The 21,236-nt window shown below is 39.5% G+C and overlaps 2 protein-coding genes across 2 annotated transcripts; one reads left to right on the forward strand and one right to left on the reverse strand.

Annotated features, from left to right (window-relative positions):
* Positions 1–1,492: 1,492 nt before the first annotated feature.
* LOC121855807 (cell wall protein DAN4-like) lies at positions 1,493–2,600 on the forward strand (the record flags this gene model as incomplete). The annotated part of the gene is made up of 3 exons (XM_042350922.1): positions 1,493–1,755; positions 1,807–2,374; positions 2,538–2,600. Coding segments are annotated over 3 exons (894 nt in total), but the record flags the coding sequence as incomplete, so codon positions are not given.
* Positions 2,601–6,392: 3,792 nt separating this feature from the next.
* LOC121855808 (serine-rich adhesin for platelets-like) lies at positions 6,393–18,290 on the reverse strand. The gene is made up of 10 exons (XM_042350923.1): positions 18,189–18,290; positions 16,521–16,592; positions 15,432–16,347; positions 14,260–14,366; positions 13,697–13,809; positions 13,086–13,222; positions 8,395–9,631; positions 8,135–8,364; positions 7,654–8,011; positions 6,393–7,622 (listed from the first exon to the last, which is right to left on the reverse strand). The coding sequence occupies exons 2-10, from the start codon at positions 16,581–16,583 to the stop codon at positions 7,463–7,465; spliced, it is 3,321 nt and encodes a 1,106-aa protein (XP_042206857.1). The 5' UTR covers positions 16,584–16,592; positions 18,189–18,290; the 3' UTR covers positions 6,393–7,462.
* Positions 18,291–21,236: the final 2,946 nt, after the last annotated feature.

A 21,236-nucleotide genomic window follows, 5' to 3' on the forward strand; every position in this document is an offset into this window, starting at 1 on the left:
TACTACTGCTACTTTTGTTATTACACTAATATTATTATTGATTACTAGATATAGCAGTCAGGAATACACACAGCTATATCAAAAATATATATTCTAGAGTGGGATTAATATAGTCAGTGTAATAGAAAGATTATCTCAACGACATAGCTTAATTGTTTACTTCTTTTCACGTTAACTAATATTATTGAACAAAGGATCCCCTGACAATCTGACCAATGTGAGGTTAAACGACCGCTGTCACCATCCCACAGGTCAACTCACTGTACAAAGGAAACTCCTCCAGACTTAGTTTCGAAGTCTAACGCGTTGAACTTCAGATACACACGCCGGAAGCTGAAGAACAAAGAGTGTTCAGGAGGTTTCATCTGTCAGGTCACTGCAAAGAAATGTAAGTGCTTTTGGTCGCATTTTATGAATATGGATTGATGTATAACAGTATGTGTAGGTTGAGATATATATAATATGCCAATCTTTACATCATGCAATCCGTAAGCTGTGGAAGTTCCCTTTAGTCGACCTTCCTCACTATTCACCTCCTTCAGTCCTCACATTTATTGCACCTGGATCTCTCTACACCTTTACCTCGTATTATCCACTTAACTTATAACACTATTAATACACTACACTACACTACACTACACTACACTACACTACACCCATTGCACAGTTTAAATAAGTATCATCGGCGTTTCATATGTATAGTGTGTTTATATATGCGTTCCTTATCAGTTGTAACGCCCTCCATAGAACACGTTATCATGTGTACCTCACGAAGTTGATAAGTAAGCTTAAGGAAGTTAATTAATTGGTGCTTTTTCTCCCAGATTGACTTACATCACAAGTTAAAACTAATTGTTCACTTTTGCAGCTGCATCTGATGAGACGAATCCAGCGCCTGTCACTAACACCACTCCTTCGACTAATCAGACAACCCCAGCTAATCAGCCGACCCCAAATAATCAGACAACCCCAACTAATCAGACAACCCCAACTAATCAGACAACCCCAACTAATCAGACAACTTCAACTAATCAGCCGACCTCAAATAATCAGACAACCCCAACTAATCAGACAACCCCAACTAATCAGACAACCCCAACAACTAATCAGACAACCCCAACTAATCAGACAACTTCAACTAATCAGACTAATCAGACAACTTCAACTAATCAGCCGACCTCAACAGACAACCCCAACTAATCAGACAACCCCAACTAATCAGACAACCCCAACAGACAACCCCAACTAATCAGACAACGACCTAATAATCAGACAACCCCAACTAATCAGACAACCCCAACTAATCAGACAACCCCAACTAATCAGACAACCCCAACTAATCAGACAACCCCAACTAATCAGACAACTTCAACTAATCAGACAACCCCAACTAATCAGACAACTTCAACTAATCAGCCGACCTCAAATAATCAGACAACCCCAACTAATCAGACAACCCCAACTAATCAGACAACTAATCACAACTTCAACTAATCAGACAATCAGCCCAACTAATCAGACAACCCCAACTAATCAGACAACCCCAACTAATCAGCCGACCCCAACTACTCAGACAACCCCAACTAATCAGACTACCCCAACTAATCAGACAACCCCAACTAATCAGACAACTTCAACTAATCAGCCGACCTCAACTAATCAGCCGACCTCAACTAATCAGACAACCCCAACTAATCAGACAACTTCAACTAATCAGCCGACCTCAACTAATCAGCCGACCTCAACTAATCAGACATCAGCTAATCCAACAACATCAGCTTATCAAACAACATCAACTAATCAGACAACCCCAGCTAATCAGACAACAACAACTAATCAGTCAACTCAAGCTAATCAGACAACTTCAACTAATCTGCCAACCACAACCTCAACTAATCAGACAACCACAACACTAATTACTAAAAACTCTACAACTTCAACCACCAAGACGACAACTACCACAAGAAGCACAACAATCACCACAACAGCATCTACTACAACAGCTACAATATCTACCTCCACAAGTACATCTACTACCACAATTTCTACATCTACCTCTACTTCAACTGCAACATCTACCTCCACAAGTACATCTACCTCCACAAGTACATCTACCTCCACAAGTACGTCTACTTCCACAAGTACATCTACTTCCACAAGTACATCTACCTCCACAAGTACATCTACCTCCACAAGTACATCTACTTCCACAAGTACATCTACCTCCACAAGTACATCTACCTCCACAAGTACATCTACTCCACAAGTACATCTACTCCACAAGTACATCTACCTCCACAAGTACATCTACCTCCACAAGTACATCTACCTCCACAAGTACATCTACTTCCTTCCAGTACATCTACCTCCACAAGTACATCTACATCTACCACAAGTACATCTACCTCCACAAGTACATCTACCTCCACAAGTACATCTACCTCCACAAGTACATCTACCTCCACAAGTACATCTACCTCCACAAGTACATCTACCTCCACAAGTACATCTACTAGCACTACAAGTACATCTACTAGCACAACTTCTACGTCCACTTCTACTTCATCTACAACATCTACTTCAACTACAACATCTACTAGCACGAGTACATCTACTAGCACAACTTCTACGTCTACTTCTACTTCATCTACAACTTCAACCTCCACAAGTACATCTACCTCCACAAGTACATCTACCTCCACAAGTACATCTACCTCCACAAGTACATCTACCTCCACAAGTACATCTACCTCCACAAGCACATCTACCTCCACAAGTACATCTACCTCCACAAGCACATCTACACAAGTACATCTACCTCCACAAGTACATCTACCTCCACAAGTACATCTACCTCCACAATACATCTACAACAAACATCTACTAGCACGAGTACATCTACTAGCACAACTTCTACGTCTACTTCTACTTCATCTACAACTTCAACCTCCACAAGTACATCTACCTCCACAAGTACATCTACCTCCACAAGTACATCTACCTCCACAAGTACATCTACCTCCACAAGTACATCTACCTCCACAAGTACATCTACCTCCACAAGTACATCTACCTCCACAAGTACATCTACCTCCACAAGTACATCTACCTCCACAAGTACATCTACCTCCACAAGTACATCTACCTCCACAAGTACATCTACCTCCACAAGTACATCTACCTCCACAAGTACATCTACCTCCACAACAACACTTCCCTAAAATACATGCTCTACAACACGTACAAGTACATTAAGAACGACTGTACTTCTACAATATTACGTCATGTAGTACCATCACTTCTTATAATTAAATATTTATCAATTATGTATGAGAATAAGATATTTATTATTAATAATATAGAATCATTAACTAATTTATGACTTGTGGTTGAACTAATATTTATATATCACTATATCACTGTCTGGGTAAATTAACACTTGGTGACTGTAGTATTTAGTCGTGGCACAGAACCAAATAATACCTAAGATTATACCGATAAACAAGGCCATTTGTGTGACCTGGATATACAGACTAATAACTGTTGTGACTTTAACGCTCTCTCAACAGACTTACTAACAAGGGTAAACCATTCAAGGTTATTGATAATAAATAATACTATAATCATTATTATTTCCAAAAAGTCGGTAATGTTACCTTAAGCAACAGTAAAAACAAAGTGCGTTCTTATCCAGCGGACACCAAAAAAGTTCTCAATAGGTCCTCCCACCTTTTATTTTTAACCCACACCTTACTTATGGGTTCAGCTGTAACTAAGAGCTGTAATATTACCTGATCTGGTCCTTATCCAAGAGAGTTAAGCTGAGATTACCGCGTGCAGCCGACCTGTCTTCTTCATTTCGGGATTCCACAGTAAACATTAGTGAGGTTGGGTTATGTGCTGGTGTCGCTTCTTTCCCTCCTACTATACAGTAACATTCCTTGTCAGGTATATTGTTACCTCCTGTGACTTACTCCTGACTTAAACTTTCTTGTAGTCACAGCTATGATTGTGTTAGCTTGTCGAATATATATATAGTGAAGATGGCAACCACATTTGGCTATAAAGTAATATACTGTAGTTGATTGTTTTAATTAATTTTTTGATAATGAAGTAGTTGCCGAAAGTTTCATTCATACACTGTAAGGGAAACCATGGACACCCAGCACGACACCCTGGAGGACTCCACATGATGATCGAGAGTGAGTTATCTTAAAGTAGGACTGTGCTAAATGGATGTCTGAAGCAAAACTGAAAAAACATTTCATCCTCATTCCTACATCAGACGACATAACGCTTCACTTACTGAAAACATCAATTATTTTCATACTGTATATATGAAATGAAGCTGTATGTTAATTATTCATAACATCTGATTGAAATTAGTAACATTAATTATACATTATAACTAATGAAAAGATAATGAAATAAATTAATTAAAAATATATTGATTGTTTTTCTTTGTCATTCCTAGCTCTTGTTATATCTGAAATATTAATTAGTTCTGTGTTATATTTAATAACTTCTGATATTTGCCTGTTCTTTTTAAATCAAGTACATCTCTTGCCTTTAATCTTGTAAATAATACAATAAGATGTTTTAGGCTATACAGTGTGCTTTTGTTTTGTTGTTGTATCAGAAAGACAAACAAATGGTACGTTGTGGTAAAGGTTACTGAGGAAGAAGAGAAGCAGGGTGTGTTGGTAGCGAGAGCGTAATTAACAATAAATATGATTTATCGGATTATCTATCTCTATATATCCACTAAATCAAATATGCTTCGCTTCATTAACAAGGGAAGTCTATTAATATCATTACACAATATTCCTAACTCTGAGAGGACAAAGTATAATCATCTCATTTATAATAGCTGCAAGATTCTGTATAATAAATCATTAAATATTTGAAGCCTACAGGAAATAATGATTCAGGAATGTTGTGGCTCCTTGATACAACTCCTTCAATATAATATCAGGATCATTGGGATTTACATTACCAAAAAATAACTGTTTTATTCGGAGTGGATGCTTCATGTAATGTATTTCAGAATAACCACTACTACCACAACATACAATACAGCCCCCACTACCACTACTACCACAACATACAATACACCCCCCTCTACCACTACTACCACAACATACAATACACCCCCCTCTACCACTACTACCACAACATACAATACAGACCCCACACTACCACTACTACCACAACATACAATACACCCCCACTACCACTACTACCACTCCTACCACAACATACAATACACCCCCCTCTACCACTACTACCACAACATACAATTCACCCCCCACTACCACTTCCACCACAACATACAATACAGCCCCCACTACCACTTCCACCACAACATACAATACAGCCCCCACTACCACTACTACCACAACATACAATACACCCCTCTACCACTACTACCACAACATACAATACACCCCACTACCACTACTACCACAACATACAATACACCCCCCTCTACCACTACTACCACAACATACAATACACCCATACAACCCCCTCGGATATTTCATGTAACACGTCACACTTTATTGTTTGCTTGTTTAGGGAAAACACTGACGCCTTGGTATGTACACCGGAATCTCGTATCTGTAACCACACTAGCTGCCACCTATGTTATAGCTGGTTAATTATAGGTTCTGTCAAGTTAACCAGGCTGGTGCATTTATATTATATTGGGTTAGAGTAGCGAAACCCAATTGTCTGTTTCTTCCTTTATTGAAGAACTATCGTTTATACAATTCCTGAGTGTATATCAACCGTAACTTCCACTATTTATGAGTGTGAAGAGAAAGGACGGCGGATATGAAAATAGACTGTTTAATCACGTCCTTTCGATGTGAGATTATGAGTGGGACTCCCCGTGGTGCCGGCTTTTCCGAGCTGACCCATGTGCTGACCCATGCAGTCAGTGGCCGCACCCCAAGGAGGCCACCAATCACTTGATAAGAGCATGACAACTCATAGCCAGTGGAAGTTACAGGGGGTGAATCAGTATATAAATCAAATGCAATTAACCCATTTATATAATACTTCTGTTGGTGAGACAGGGGCCATTACACTACCACAACATACAATACACCCCCCCCCTCAATTTATTATATTTAATTCAACACTACAGGTAATACACAGACTATAATTAAATAGACTAGAGAAAATATCTGCAGGTATTATTTTAGATACTGCACAGAATTAAAACTATTATAGCAGAAATAGGTGAGACAATAGAACTAACATTTGACAAATAACAAAAACCTTGAATTATTTATGCAAAGATTTATCTGGATTCCCGAGTAAATGTTCCCAAAGAATTATTGGTTGCCAGAGACAGTTGTTAATACCATGGTAATAAAAAGAATTTATTTTCATTTTAGTTGGTTTATTCCATTAAGATAAATTAGTGATTTTACATAATTCATTACATTTAATCAGACGTTATACATGATCCATTTTATTATCTTTAGATGTTATGAATAATTAACATATATTTTTAATTTATATGTAAAAAGCGAAGATAGTTAATGCTGTCGTCAAGTGAAGATGTGACGTACTACACCTGCCAGTAAGGGGTGTGGTAGTGCAGTGTAACGTCACATTATATATAGGAATGGGTATAAAATCCTTCTTAGTTTTGTTCTAGACTTCCTTTTCTAACACAGTGTTCAACCTTAAGACGCTGGACACTGAAACAACTTGTGGGGTCCTCCTGGTGTCGTGCTGGGTGTCCACGTTTTGTCCAACATCTCAATAAATGGTAGTTTCTGTACTTTAGGGATTTGGGGTGTTGTTTATTATTCCGATATCACATTAGAGTTAGAAAAAATGATGAGCTCATAAAGAGTCGACAGGTGGGAAGTCCAAGCTAATATTACAGCTCTTAGTTACAGCTGAACCCATAAGTAAGGTGTGGGTAAAAAATAAAAGGTGGGAGGACCTATTGAGAACTTTTTTGGTGCCCGCTGGATAAGAACGCACTTTGTTTTTACTGTTGCTTAAGGTAACATTACCGACTTTTTGGAAATAATAATGATTATAGTATTATTTATTATCAATAACCTTGAATGGTTTACCCTTGTTAGTAAATCTGTTGAGAGAGCGTTAAAGTCACAACAGTTATTAGTCTGTATATCCAGGTCACACAAATGGCCTTGTTTATCGGTATAATTTTAGGTATTATTTGGTTCTGTGCCACGACTAAATACTACAGTCACCAAGTGTTAATTTACCCTGACAGTGATATAGTGATATATAAATATTAGTCCAACCACAAGTCATAAAGTAGTTAATGATTCTTTATTATTAATATTAAATATCTTATTCTCATACATAATTGATAAATATTTAATTATAAGAAGTGATGGTACTACATGACGTAATATTGTAGAAGTACAGTCGTTCTTAATGTACTTGTACGTGTTGTAGAGCATGTATTTTAGGGAAGTGTTGTTGTGGAGGTAGATGTACTTGTGGAGGTAGATGTACTTGTGGAGGTAGATGTACTTGTGGAGGTAGATGTACTTGTGGAAGTAGATGTACTTGTGGAGGTAGATGTACTTGTGGAGGTAGATGTACTTGTGGAGGTAGATGTACTGTGGAAATGGATGTGCTTGTGGAGGTAGATGTGCTGTGGAGGTAGATGTACTTGTGGAGGTAGATGTACTTGTGGAGGTAGATGTGCTTGTGGAGGTAGATGTACTTGTGGAGGTAGATGTACTTGTGGAGGTAGATGTACTTGTGGAGGTAGATGTACTTGTGGAAGTAGATGTACTTGTGGAAGTAGATGTACTTGTGGAGGTAGATGTACTTGTGGAGGTAGATGTACTTGTGGAAGTAGATGTACTTGTGGAGGTAGATGTACTTGTGGAGGTAGATGTACTTGTGGAAGTAGATGTACTTGTGGAAGTAGATGTACTTGTGGAGGTAGATGTACTTGTGGAGGTAGATGTACTTGTGGAAGTAGATGTACTTGTGGGTAGATGTGCTTGTGGAGTAGATGTACTTAATGAGTAGATGTGTGGGAAGCCAGATGTACTTGTGGAGTGTTAGATGTGCTTGTGGAAATGGATGTGTGCTTGTGGAGGTGGATGTGTGGAGGTGGATGTGCTTGTGGAGTGGATTACTTGTGGAAGTAGATGTGCTTGTGTGGAGGTAGATGTGCTTGTGGAGGTAGATGTACTTGTGGAGGTAGATGTGCTTGTGGAGGTAGATGTACTTGTGGAGGTAGATGTACTTGTGGAGGTAGATGTACTTGTGGAGGTAGATGTACTTGTGGAAGTAGATGTACTTGTGGAAGTAGATGTACTTGTGGAGGTAGATGTACTTGTGGAGGTAGATGTACTTGTGGAAGTAGATGTACTTGTAGATGTACTTGTGGAGGTAGATGTACTTGTGGAGGTAGATGTACTTGTGGAAGTAGATGTACTTGTGGAGGTAGATGTACTTGTGGAGGTAGATGTACTTGTGGAAGTAGATGTACTTGTGGAAGTAGACGTACTTGTGGAGGTAGATGTACTTGTGGAGGTAGATGTACTTGTGGAGGTAGATGTTGCAGTTGAAGTAGAGGTAGATGTAGAAATTGTGGTAGTAGATGTACTTGTGGAGGTAGATATTGTAGCTGTTGTAGTAGATGCTGTTGTGGTGATTGTTGTGCTTCTTGTGGTAGTTGTCGTCTTGGTGGTTGAAGTTGTAGAGTTTTTAGTAATTAGTGTTGTGGTTGTCTGATTAGTTGAGGTTGTGGTTGGCAGATTAGTTGAAGTTGTCTGATTAGCTTGAGTTGACTGATTAGTTGTTGTTGTCTGATTAGCTGGGGTTGTCTGATTAGTTGAGGTCGGCTGATTAGTTGAGGTTGGCTGATTAGTTGAAGTTGTCTGATTAGTTGGGGTTGTCTGATTAGTTGAGGTCGGCTGATTAGTTGAGGTTGGCTGATTAGTTGAAGTTGTCTGATTAGTTGGGGTTGTCTGATTAGTTGGGGTTGTCTGATTAGTTGGGGTTGTCTGAGTAGTTGGGGTCGGCTGATTAGTTGGGGTTGTCTGATTAGTTGGGGTCGGCTGATTAGTTGGGGTTGTCTGATTAGTTGGGGTCGGCTGATTAGTTGGGGTTGTCTGATTAGTTGGGGTTGTGATTAGTTGGGGTTGTCTGATTAGTTGGGGTCTGATTAGTTGGGGCTGATTAGTTGGGGTTGTCTGATTAGTTGGGGTTGGCTGATTAGTTGGGGTTGTCTGATTAGTTGGGGTCGGCTGATTAGTTGGGGTTGTCTGATTAGTTGGGGTTGGCTGATTAGTTGGGGTTGTCTGATTAGTTGGGGTCGGCTGATTAGTTGGGGTTGTCTGATTAGTTGGGGTCGGCTGATTAGTTGGGGTTGTCTGATTAGTTGGGGTTGGCTGATTAGTTGGGGTTGTCTGATTAGTTGGGGTCGGCTGATTAGTTGGGGTTGTCTGATTAGTTGGGGTTGTCTGATTAGTTGGGGTTGTCTGATTAGTTGGGGTCGGCTGATTAGTTGGGGTTGTTTGATTAGTTGGGGTCGACTGATTAGTAGAAGTTGTCTGATTAGTCGAAGGAGTGGTGTTAATGACAGGCGCTGGAGTCGTCTCATCAGATGCAGCTGCAAAAGTGAACAATTAGTTTTAACTTGTGATGTAAGTCAATCTGGGAGAAAAAGCACCAATTAATTAACTTCCTTAAGCTTACTTATCAACTTCGTGAGGTACACATGATAACGTGTTCTATGGAGGGCGTTACAACTGATAAGGAACGCATATATAAACACACTATACATATGAAACGCCGATGATACTTATTTAAACTGTACAATGGGGGAAGTGTAGTGTAGTGTAGTGTAGTGTAGTGTAGTGTATTAATAGTGTTATAAGTTAAGTGGATAATACGAGGTAAAGGTGTAGAGAGATCCAGGTGCAATAAATGTGAGGACTGAAGGAGGTGAATAGTGAAGAAGGTCGACTAAAGGGAACTTCCACAGCTTACGGATATATATATATATAAGAACATAAGAAAATAAGGAGTCTGCAATAGGCCGGTTGGCCTATGCATGGCAGTTCCTGTCGAGAGTTACTACCACTTTCTATCATCCATGAATCTATCCAGCCTCCTTTTGAAACTTTCCAGCGTTCCAGCACTTACTACAAAGTTGCTAAGCTTGTTCCACTCGTCCACCACCCTATTTGTAGACCAGTTCCTTCCTATCTCCCTCCTAAACCTAAACTTATCCAACTTAAATCCTTTGCCCCGAGTCCTATCCTGTTCGGATATTATAAGAACTTTAGCTATATCGCCTGTATTGATTCCTTTCACCCACTTAAATACTTAAGAACATAAGAAAATAAGGAGTCTGCAATAGGCCGGTTGGCCTGTGCATAGCAGCTCCTGTTGAGAGTTATTACCACTCTCTATCATTCAGAAGAACATAAGAACATAAGAAAATAAGGAGTCTGCAATAGGCCGGTTGGCCTGTGCATGGCAGCTCCTGTCAAAAGTTACTACCACTCTCTATCATCCATGAATCTATCTAGCCTCCTTTTGAAGCTTTCCAGAGTTCCCGCACTTACTACAAAGTTGCTAAGCTTGTTCCACTCGTCCACCACCCTATTTGTGAACCAGTTTCTTCCTATCTCCCTCCTAAACCTAAACTTATCCAACTTGAATCCGTTGCTCCGAGTCCTATCCTGCTCGGATATTATAAGAACTTTATCTATATCACCTTTATTGATTCCTTTCACCCACTTAAATACGTCTATCATATCTCCTCGCACTCTTCGTCTTTCTAGGGAATGCAAGTTTAGTTTCTTTAACCTATCCTGATATGGAAGGTTTCTAAGTCCCGGAATCATTTTCGTCATTCTTCGCTGCACCGACTCCAGTGAATTGATATCCATTCCATAATAAGGCCACCAGAACTGAACCGCATAATCGAGGTGCGGCCTGACTAGCGCAAGATATAGTTGCAATAAGACCTCTGCACTCCTATTACTTACACTTCTAGATATAAAACCCAATACTCTGTTTGCCTTATTTCGAACATTAATGCACTGTTTTCTAGGCCCTAGGTCCGGGCTTACAAGTACCCCTAAGTCTCTTTCACAAGTCGACTTCTCTAGGTTGATGTTGTTAAGGCTGTATACATTGACAGTATTTGTTCTTCCAATATTAAGTACGCTGCATTTGCTGCTGTTGAATTTCATTTGCCATTTTTCAGACCACCCCTGCAGTTTATTTAGATCCTCCTGTAATGCATTTGCATCCTGCCCTGAATTCATCTGCCGCCCTATTTTGGTGTCATCCGCAAACTTGCTTATGTCACTGCTAATCCCAGGATCTAGATCGTTTATGTAGATTATGAACAAGAGTGGGCCTAGTACTGACCCCTGGGGAACCCCACTGGTTACACGACCGCACTCAGATTTAACACCATCTACGGTTCTACGCTGACCCTCTGCGTTCTATCGGTGAGCCATGACGAGGACTCGGCAAAACTACAGGAAGATCTAAACAAATTTTTCGATTGGTCTGAAAAATGGCAGATGAAATTCAACGTCGACAAATGTAAAGTACTCAGTATAGGAGATGTAAACAGGGAAACCAGATACCAGATGAACAACGATGCCACAGAGAAATCCGACTGCGAGAGAGATTTAGGAGTAATGATAAGTAGGAACCTTAAGCCAAGTAAACAATGTGTTTTTGCTCGTAACAAGGCTAATAAAGTACTTGGGTTCATACAAAGGAGTGTTAGTTACAAGACTAGCGAGGTCATCCTAAAACTGTATCTTGCTCTTGTGAGACCACACCTGGATTACGCAGTTCAGTTCTGGTCACCGTATTACAGAATGGATATAGAATCCTTGGAAAGAATTCAGAGGAGAATGACAAGACTAATCCCGGGCATTAGGAACCTTGAGTATAGAGACAGGTTAAAGCATCTTAATTTGCACTTCCTCGAGAGACGTAGAGCGAGGGGCGACCTGATAGAGGTGTATAAGTGGAAGGCAGGGCTAAACAAAGGGGACATTACAAAGGTACTCAAATTATCCAACCAGGAGCGAACTCGTAACAATGGTTTTAAATTAGACAAATTTAGATTTAGGCGTGAAATAGGTAAACACTGGTTTGGAAACAGAGTAGTGGATGAATGGAACAAGTTACCAAATATCATCATAAACTCGAATACGCTGAATTGCTTCAAACATAGGTTGGATGCTCATATGAGCAATAGGGGTTGGGTGTAAACGGGACTGCCCAGTATGGGCCAATAGGCCCGCTGCAGTTTCCTCCATTCTTATGTTCTTATGTTATCCAATTTAAGACTTTCCCCTCGATACCATTTATTTGTCAGTGGCCCAAGGTTAAAAATGCTTTGAAAACCTTGGACCTAGATGTAGGATAGTTATTTAATGGGTCCCTTATTTTTGACCTGACCTGACCTGACTAGTCACGTCGCCCCCTTTCTCTTAAGCTCCTCTACGCGTGTGTTGGTGTTGGGATTAGTGGATGACATCATTATGACCTGACCTCATGTTTAATAAGGTCACCCTGTATATTTAAGCCTCTCTCTGTCCATGTAATCCAGTTGCCTCTGAACTGAAGATGTATGGAATAAAGACGAAAGCTAAGGTGTTCCGTTGTTTCCCTTTTCCCCGTGTGATTTTATCAAAATATATGTATATAATTTTTTTTAGGGAATTAGTCCATCCGGACACAGGTCGAACGATCCACAACGGGGCCTAGGGGGAGAAAAAATAAGAACAGAAAGAAATTAAAAATAGAGAAGAAAAAGGTTATACTGTGTTAATCTACACCACGAAGATCAGCTTTTTAAAGTGAGAAAGATTGCATTAGTATGGAAAAACAGAAGAAGGCAGAGCATTCCACAGTTTGGCTGTGTGAGGAAAGAAGGAGGTACTATAACGGGTTATTATAGTGTGACCGACATCCACACAGAAACGGTGGTAACCATCATACATCTAAATATACCGTCATACGACAATACATACTGCCATACATCAATACATGTTTATGTATAAATCAACTTGGACAATACTTACCTAACTTAACAGTGGCGATACAGATGAGACCTTCTGACGTCTCTTTCGTCTTCAGCTTCTTGCGGTTATAATTCAAGTTCAACTTGTTAGTCTTGAGAGTTTTGGCCGGAGGCGAGTCGCTTTTGCAGTAAGTTGTCCTGCAGGATGGTGACAACGGTTACTTAACTTCATGGGGTCAGGTTGTCAAGGGTTCCTACGTTTAATAATTCCTATAACTTGAAGATGTAAACAATGCAGCTAACTGGTTGATATCATATTTTGACACACTGACTATAGTAATCCGACTTTAAGATTTTTATTCATTGCCTCAGGTATTTGATCTCCTCACTGGTATATATGGAGTAGTTCTGCTTTAAGATTCACCATGGTTAGTGTTATTATAAGACACAAAAATAACATCGAAAAATTGGATCAAAATCATTCCTGGAATCTATGTTAACTACATTCTCTCAGGACCTGACAGGAGGAGAAAATAAGGTTTACAATATTTTCCAATAAAATTATCTACCTTATGTTTTTTATGGTGTTAGTAAGAACCATCATCGTGTGCCTGTCAGTAACGCACTTCACTAATACACTAAACTATCCCCCAAAAATATCTATGGCCTTACTTCTCCTGCTTGTTCTTGACTTTGTATTTCAAGGTTAACTTCTCCTTCTTGCAGCCTTTACTGTTGAAGTTGAACTGAGGACAGTCGAAGATGAGCTCAGACTTTTTCGGGCCCTGGAACACATAGGTGAGGATGAGGGTATTGGAAATTGTGAATAAGATGACAATTTCTGTGTTGGGGAAGATCCGTCGCCTCTTTGTTTTGGTTATGAATATGTTGATAAAAACATGATATTTTTTTTACATTACAATCATAATTTAATATGTTAAGTGTACTTTTTAACATTCATTACATGTTTGTGCACAAAGTCAGTTTATATATTAAAGAGCAACTATTGAAAATTAAGAGACGCACGTGTTTCTGTTTTCCAGCTTCAGCAGGTGTAAATATACACCATCAGCTGGTAATATAAGACAAACATCCTGTCTATCTTTCTATCTTGCAAAAAAAAATCATTGGCAAAGCAGTAAATAAGGAGTGTTAGGCTGTCTATGCTAATAAAGAACATTTGTGGACGGATTGAAGCACAGACGGACTGACGGATAAACAGTATTGTAACACACCTTGATATTGGTAGAACACCTCTTCTTATCTTTTGTGTTTTGAGTGTAGATGACGACACTCTCTCCGGCCTTCAATTTGTACTTGCCGTCACACACCTCCAGGAACTCTGCCGATATATCGCAGGTTATCACGGTGTCATAAGGTCACTTGAGTGTTGTAGAGATTCAAGGTCAAAAATCGTTTATATTAGGTCTATGATCCACCTGACTTATGGGTCATCACTGAGGTCAAGAGAGTTATATATCATGGTCAAAGGTCACCAGAGAATCATCAGGAGTAGAAGGGTAACAAAGGATTTAACTAAAAAGCTAAAAGTGAGAGGCACTTTGCGTCTTGTAGGCTGGTGGACACTGAGAGTAAATATAATGTTAATAATAAATGGGAGCCATCACATGTTCATGAGGGGTGAGGAAGAACCAGATAGTTATCAGGTCAAGAAATACAATGTGACCTGAGATGGAAGCTTAAGGGTCGTCAGGGAGTCATGACGGGTCAGGGATTACCGGGAGGGGTTTAACGGTTCATGGTACACCAGGAAATTATCACCCAAGTGTTAAGTGATTAATTAACCATTTAAGGTTCATATCATTACCTTGCCTTCCACACCTTTGGTAAGGAAGTCATTATGGCAAAATTACCAATTAATTAACACTCAGGTACTCAAGGAATGTAAAGCAAGACTAATAATTAACTCTAAGGTACTCAAGGCATATATGACAAGAGTACTAACTAATTAACTCTTGGGTATTCAAGGCATTATGGCAAAAGTACCAACTAATCAACAGTTACTCTCACAAGTGCTGATATACAGTCACAACAAGAGGTAACTCAAAGAGGTAAATACTGTATCTCCACAATGCTGAAAATTTATGTAATTACATTTATCTGTAGTGATATATAGCTAATTAATGTATCCCTGTGTCTAGCTTCCTTCAAGATATGATGGTTTAGAAAATAGATAAATTGCATAACAAAAATAATAGTGATCATTCTCAGTCTGTTAACGGAGAGAAATACCGTTTATTTATGTTTGCTACGTATGGGAAATCTATTCACATTAAACATTAGAAATACCTTCAAGTCATTTTTTTCCTAATGTTATGAAGTCAAAGAAAAAGGAAAACTATTAGGATTCAGTTCACTGTGAATTAGTAGAGAGAAAAACACTTACTGATGTCTCCGACTTTTGTCCTGCCTTGAGTATTGAGTTTCTCTCTTATCCTCTGTTCTTGTTCTTCTTTTACCCTTTGTCTAACTCTCTTCTTCTTTCCACCTTCACTCTTCTCCTTTACTATTCCCTGGTTCTCATTTTCATTGTTCGCTTTATTGTTCTTATTCTTTCGTTTGTTGTTTTTAGGTTGCCTTTGTGTGTTCTTGTGTTTGTTTTCATCGGCAATTTCTTCTCGTTCATTTACATTTTTGTTCCTGTATTTAGATTTCTCTTTTCCTTCCTTCCTAGTCTTTCTGTTTTCTGTATTTCCCGATTTCTTCAACTTTCTCGGATTTTTATGTTGTTTTTCATCTGTTCCAGTGTTATCATTATTTCCTGCATCATTTCGATTATTTGGTTTCTTTCCTTTCTTTGTCTTCTTATTCCTTGGTTTCTTCTTTGTTTTTAATTTATTTTCCGTTCTTGATTCATCTAAACCTTTTGCATTTTTCAACTTTTTTCTTTTTCCTAAACCCTTTTCATTTTTTAATTCATTTGGTTTCTTTGTTTTGTCCGTGTTTGTATTTGTTTTCAATTTTTTATTTTGTCTCTTAACTTGACCATTCTTCTTTGGTAATTTATTCTCATCTGTTTTAACTTGTTTCTTTGACTTCCTCTCCTTTTCTTTTTTTATTATTTGTTTTTTTTCTTTTTTAACTTTTCCACTTTTTCCTTCATTGTTACGTACGCTGAGGATGGTCTTATTTTTTATATTTCCTTTCTTTTTACTTTTTTTCTCGCTCTTGGTATGTGTGTCATCTTCTTCCTTGCCTCGTGTGTCTCTCCTACCTTTATTATCGTCTCCGTCACCACTTCCTTCCTTCACCACGACCTCCTCAGCCTCCGTCTTGGTCACCTTCCTACTTGATGTTTCATCCTGGAGGATAAACTTTATGTTACTGAGATGCTCCTTGTTGATTGTCTGTGTGTGTCTCTGACTGTTTCTTTATCTGTGTTTCAGTGTTTTGTCGTGTATGTGTCTGTCTATATACAACCTTCTATCTCTCTCTCTCTCTCTCTCTCTCTCTCTCTCTCTCTGCAGGTACTCACCTTGACCTTGGAGAAAGTCACAGCCGCCAGTGACAACACCAGCACCACTACCACCACACGCATCGTCCACCACTTACATGAAAGAGGGAAAAACAGTTGTGTGTTATAGAGACTAAGAGTGAGGTGCTCTGCTTCAACGCCTTTATTTATACCTGAAGAAACACCTACAGTAAGTCAACAACAACAACAGTTTGTGGCAAAGACTTCAATTATATTGGAAAAAATATATATATATATATTTATATATATATATATATATATATATATATATATATATATATATATATATATATATATATATATATATATATATATATATATATATATATATCAACACCTCACCCCGCCAGGATTCGAACCCACGATCTTATAATTGTGACAGGGGAATGCTACCTCTGGTCCACCAGGACACTAAAAGCAGTCCTAGACTCTGTTATATTTCACACAAATCCTGTTCAACGAGCTTATGGCGCCGTGAACCTCTAATGGGGACCACCCGTGCCACTTAGGTCATCAGAGTAACGTTTTACCAAGTCCGGCTTCGAAACACGAGGATCCATATATATTTCATTAGCCCAATAAAGCATGCGGACTTCTACATATAATCAACACCTCACCCCGCTAGGATTCGAACCCACGATCTTATAATTGTGACCGGGGAACGCTACCTCTGGGCCACCAGGATACTAAAGGCAGTCCTAGACTCTGTTATATTTCACATTCTGAGAAAGTTTGAGGAACTAATATCTTCCAAATTTTCGTTTCAAATCCTAACTTAACAGCACAGTTTGAAGTACGACAGCTAGAGTTTCTCGCTTCTTTCTCTCTCTGTGTCACACATTGCTAAGTGAACTTGTGTGACAAAACACTACACATATTTGACCTGAATCAAAAAATACTGATGCACAACAAATCACCACCACTTTTGTAGTAGCAATTTACTTAAGTACTGAATATTCCGTTTACATTTAAATGTCACATAATTATTGTAAATAACTTAACACCACCTGAGTGTCACACCTGTATATTATTCACCACATCATGAATCTTCATCATCACGTTTCATTAGACCGTAACTGACACACTGATCTTTCTCGCTCACCCATAACACCTCCAGGACTCGCACTCAGTCTCCAACACCTGTGTTCTCCCCCACCCATAACACCTCCAGGACTCGCACTCAGTCTCCAGCACCTGTGTTCTCCCCCACCCATAACACCTGGAGGACTCGCACTCAGTCTTCACCATCTGTGTTCTCCCCCACCCATAACACCTGGAGGACTCGCACTCAGTCTTCACCATCTGTGTTCAGTCACATTATTAAATAATTTCTTAAGAAAAGTTTTCTGTAAATTGTCGTGGAAATCGTACCAATAAAACTTCATTCGAAAAAACAAAATTTTGTCACGCATTTTGTGTCGCAAATTTGGTAATCAAAGTTTCAGAAAAAAACAATCACTTATCATGCGAGTTTAAAATTGAGAATGACACTAGAATAACCAGAACTACCATGACTATGAGGTGCTACCAGGACTAAAAGGCTACCAGGAATACCAGGACAATCAGGGCTACCAGGACAACCAGGGCTACCATGAATATCAACACTACCAGGACTATCAGAAATCCCAGGACTACTTGGGTAGTGACTGACGGTAGCGTCCACCTCACCTCAGGACTACCGGTGTAAGATGATTCTCTTTGACCACGTTGTCAACACAGGAGGTTATCACACGTGAAGGGAAGATGGATCGGCCGTGTAAGCTGGTGAAGCCTTTGGTAGTAATATACTGTATATATACCAGAGCTGGTGGCCACAGGTGTACCAGCAAGTGTTGGCAAGCAAAGGGGGACAACAGGTGTCCACACACAAGCACACACAGTCACTAAGGGAGGGTGGGCAGTAATGGTATGTGAGGCAGCCTTTTGGGTCTTGGTGAGAGAGGTGAAGGAGAAATAATTTATATCCGGTTGATAGAACCTTTGTGTGCCGCCGTTAACATAATAAAATTAATTCTCGTCTCCTTCACTAAGGTATAAGGCAAACTATTGTGTTGTGGTTATGTGACACACGCTGGATATTATCTTCATCTATTATGTTTGTCCGAGTTATTGTGTTCCATTGTTCAGGGATGACCCAAGGCGCAATACTAGTAAAGGAAATAGCTATAGGCAAAACGGGATTAAAGCAAGTTCTCTCAAACATAAATTCTTGCTTCTACGCTTACAACTATTGATGCCAAAGTTGATTTCAACAACTTAAATACAGTTATTAACGTACTTATTAATAATTGTCAGTCTAATTCACATTGATGTTAGTACAATCAGACAAGGAATTAGTTAGTAGAATTAAATACCACTTATCTGTAATGGACAGGAGACTAACGCTTTGTTTGGTCATATGAGAGAATCTGATCATCCTTGTAGCAGGAATAATACTTGTAAAATAGTGTCAGGTTCCTCAGGTGTTGGTGGGAATATTGATTGGGTAAATAGTATTAAGAATATTATTAGTTGTAGTGTTTACTCTTGTTTTGGTTAACTTATTTTCGATACTTTCATCATTAAAGAAATTGTATTAACGTTAAGTTTATGGCCGGCCTTCCTTCATAACCTCTTTGACCGTGTGTGACCATCGAGATGTTGTCACAGGTGTGTGTGATAATGTCTCTGTGTCTACACCTGACTCCTGGTAAATTAATATGTATAAATTACCTCACCTCTGGCAGCTCACTCCTACTGTACTGTACAAGATTCAAATGATCACAAAAGTTCTTGGAAGTTTTCACTTTTGTGTTTCCCATATTGAGGATCACCCGTATGTCTTATTACACAAGATATACGGACACTCAAACTGAGTAATATAGGTAAAGTATAGGACACTATAAATGATACACTACAACACCTGATATAAAGAATATAATAAGTGGTTTATCTACAAATTTACTATACTAAAGAACAACATACAATACATGATACAGACGTGTAATACCCAATTTATGTACACAATTCATGTACCATTGAGTGAAAGAAATTGCCAATATGTATAACACAATGGCGAAATTGTACGTTGTAATTTGTATATTAAACCAATTAGTCACCCATACATATCGACAGACACAAACAGATGTACAGACAGAAACGTAGACGTATAAATGGGTAGATAGACGAACATAAAGAAGAATGGACAACAATATAGACAGAGACAGAAAGCGAGAGAGATATCACACTGAACCTGAGGAGCCATACAAAACACACCTGGCCCAACCTGAGTGTGTGTGTGTGGCCCGGGCAGGAGCAGCAGTACCTCCCGATGTTCTCAGTGTAAAAGTAGCGAGAGACATGAGGGTACGGAGAGCACTTGAGGAGACTCCCAGCGAGGCTCTCATAGTAATCCGAGTGTAAGAATAAACCCATTATCTTAGTGAGGTTTCCACTCTGGCACAAACGACGCCCAACTACCCACCCAGGGAGGCATTCCACGCTCACTTAAACAACGGATAACTGCTGTTTCCGATAATGTTATTGTCAGGGTCGGGGGAAGAACGTTCTGGTGTCTGCCAGATGGGAGGATATGTCTCCAGCAGCGACCAATGGCTATCGAGTTTCCATTTACCACAATAGATCGTCTTCCGGCGTGTGTTTTATTGTGTTACTCTTGAACAACATGACACTGTTTATCCAGCACAGCTCACAGTTCTAACACAGTATGTTGTATTATGTTTCATCCTGAACTCTCTTGTTGTTCTTATACCTTTACCGTGGCAAGATAATGCACTAGTGAGGCTTCAGAGGTGTGATGTGACGTAATAACTCTCAAGGGAGGGTCATCACTGGTTAACACCTATAATAGCAGCAGTTAGAGGTGGGCGTTGAACGGTTCTGATCCTATACTGAGATGCTCCAAATAGATTCCTCACTTTCCTAACAATAACTCTCAATTTATATTAGTTCATCAAGCAAACTGTATATAACCTTTTAGGGGAATCTTGTATAACCATGGTTAAGGTCGAACCCGGGTGGGCGAGTGTGATCACCACTACACTATCTCCATTAAACCTCCTAAAACTTTTATGTGGACAGTAAGAATGTCACCTGTGAATAAATGATAACAACAGCCTGAAGGTCGACACCTCTTGACGTGACATTTAATCTTTTCTCCAAATTATTGTTTTTCTTTTTCACTCCCTTATGTATTGTGGGCGGACCGGACCTGGGAGTGAAAGATATAATACAACTCAGACTCGATTAGATACTCTTTAATTTTTAGAGCTTTATTGGAGAGAGAGAGAGAGAGAGAGAGAGAGAGAGAGAGAGAGAGAGAGAGAGAGATTCATGCACACAAACAGCGAGAGGAAAATATCGACACTTCTGCTTCTTAATTAATCTTGAATCGTAAAATATCCCTACAGAAGAGCGCCTGTATGACGTCATCACCGTATCATAACCTCGTCAGCTGTCAGAAGTTGTCTCGAGTGACCCATCTTGACCTGCCCTGGCAGAGGTGTAGTGCAGGTGGGTGGATGTTGCTGGTTGTTGGTGGGTGTTGGTGGTTGCTGGAGGGTGTTGGTGGTTGTTGGAGGGTGTTGGTGGTTGTTGGAGGGTGTTGGTGGTTGTTGGAGGGTGTTGGTGGTTGTTGGAGGGTGTTGGTGGTTGTTGGAGGGTGTTGGTGGTTGTTGGAGGGTGTTGGTGGTTGTTGGAGGGTGTTGGTTTGTTGTT

This window comes from Homarus americanus, unplaced genomic scaffold (assembly GCF_018991925.1).
Source record: "Homarus americanus isolate GMGI-L3 unplaced genomic scaffold, GMGI_Hamer_2.0 scaffold48202, whole genome shotgun sequence".
Lineage (NCBI taxonomy): Eukaryota > Metazoa > Arthropoda > Malacostraca > Decapoda > Nephropidae > Homarus > Homarus americanus.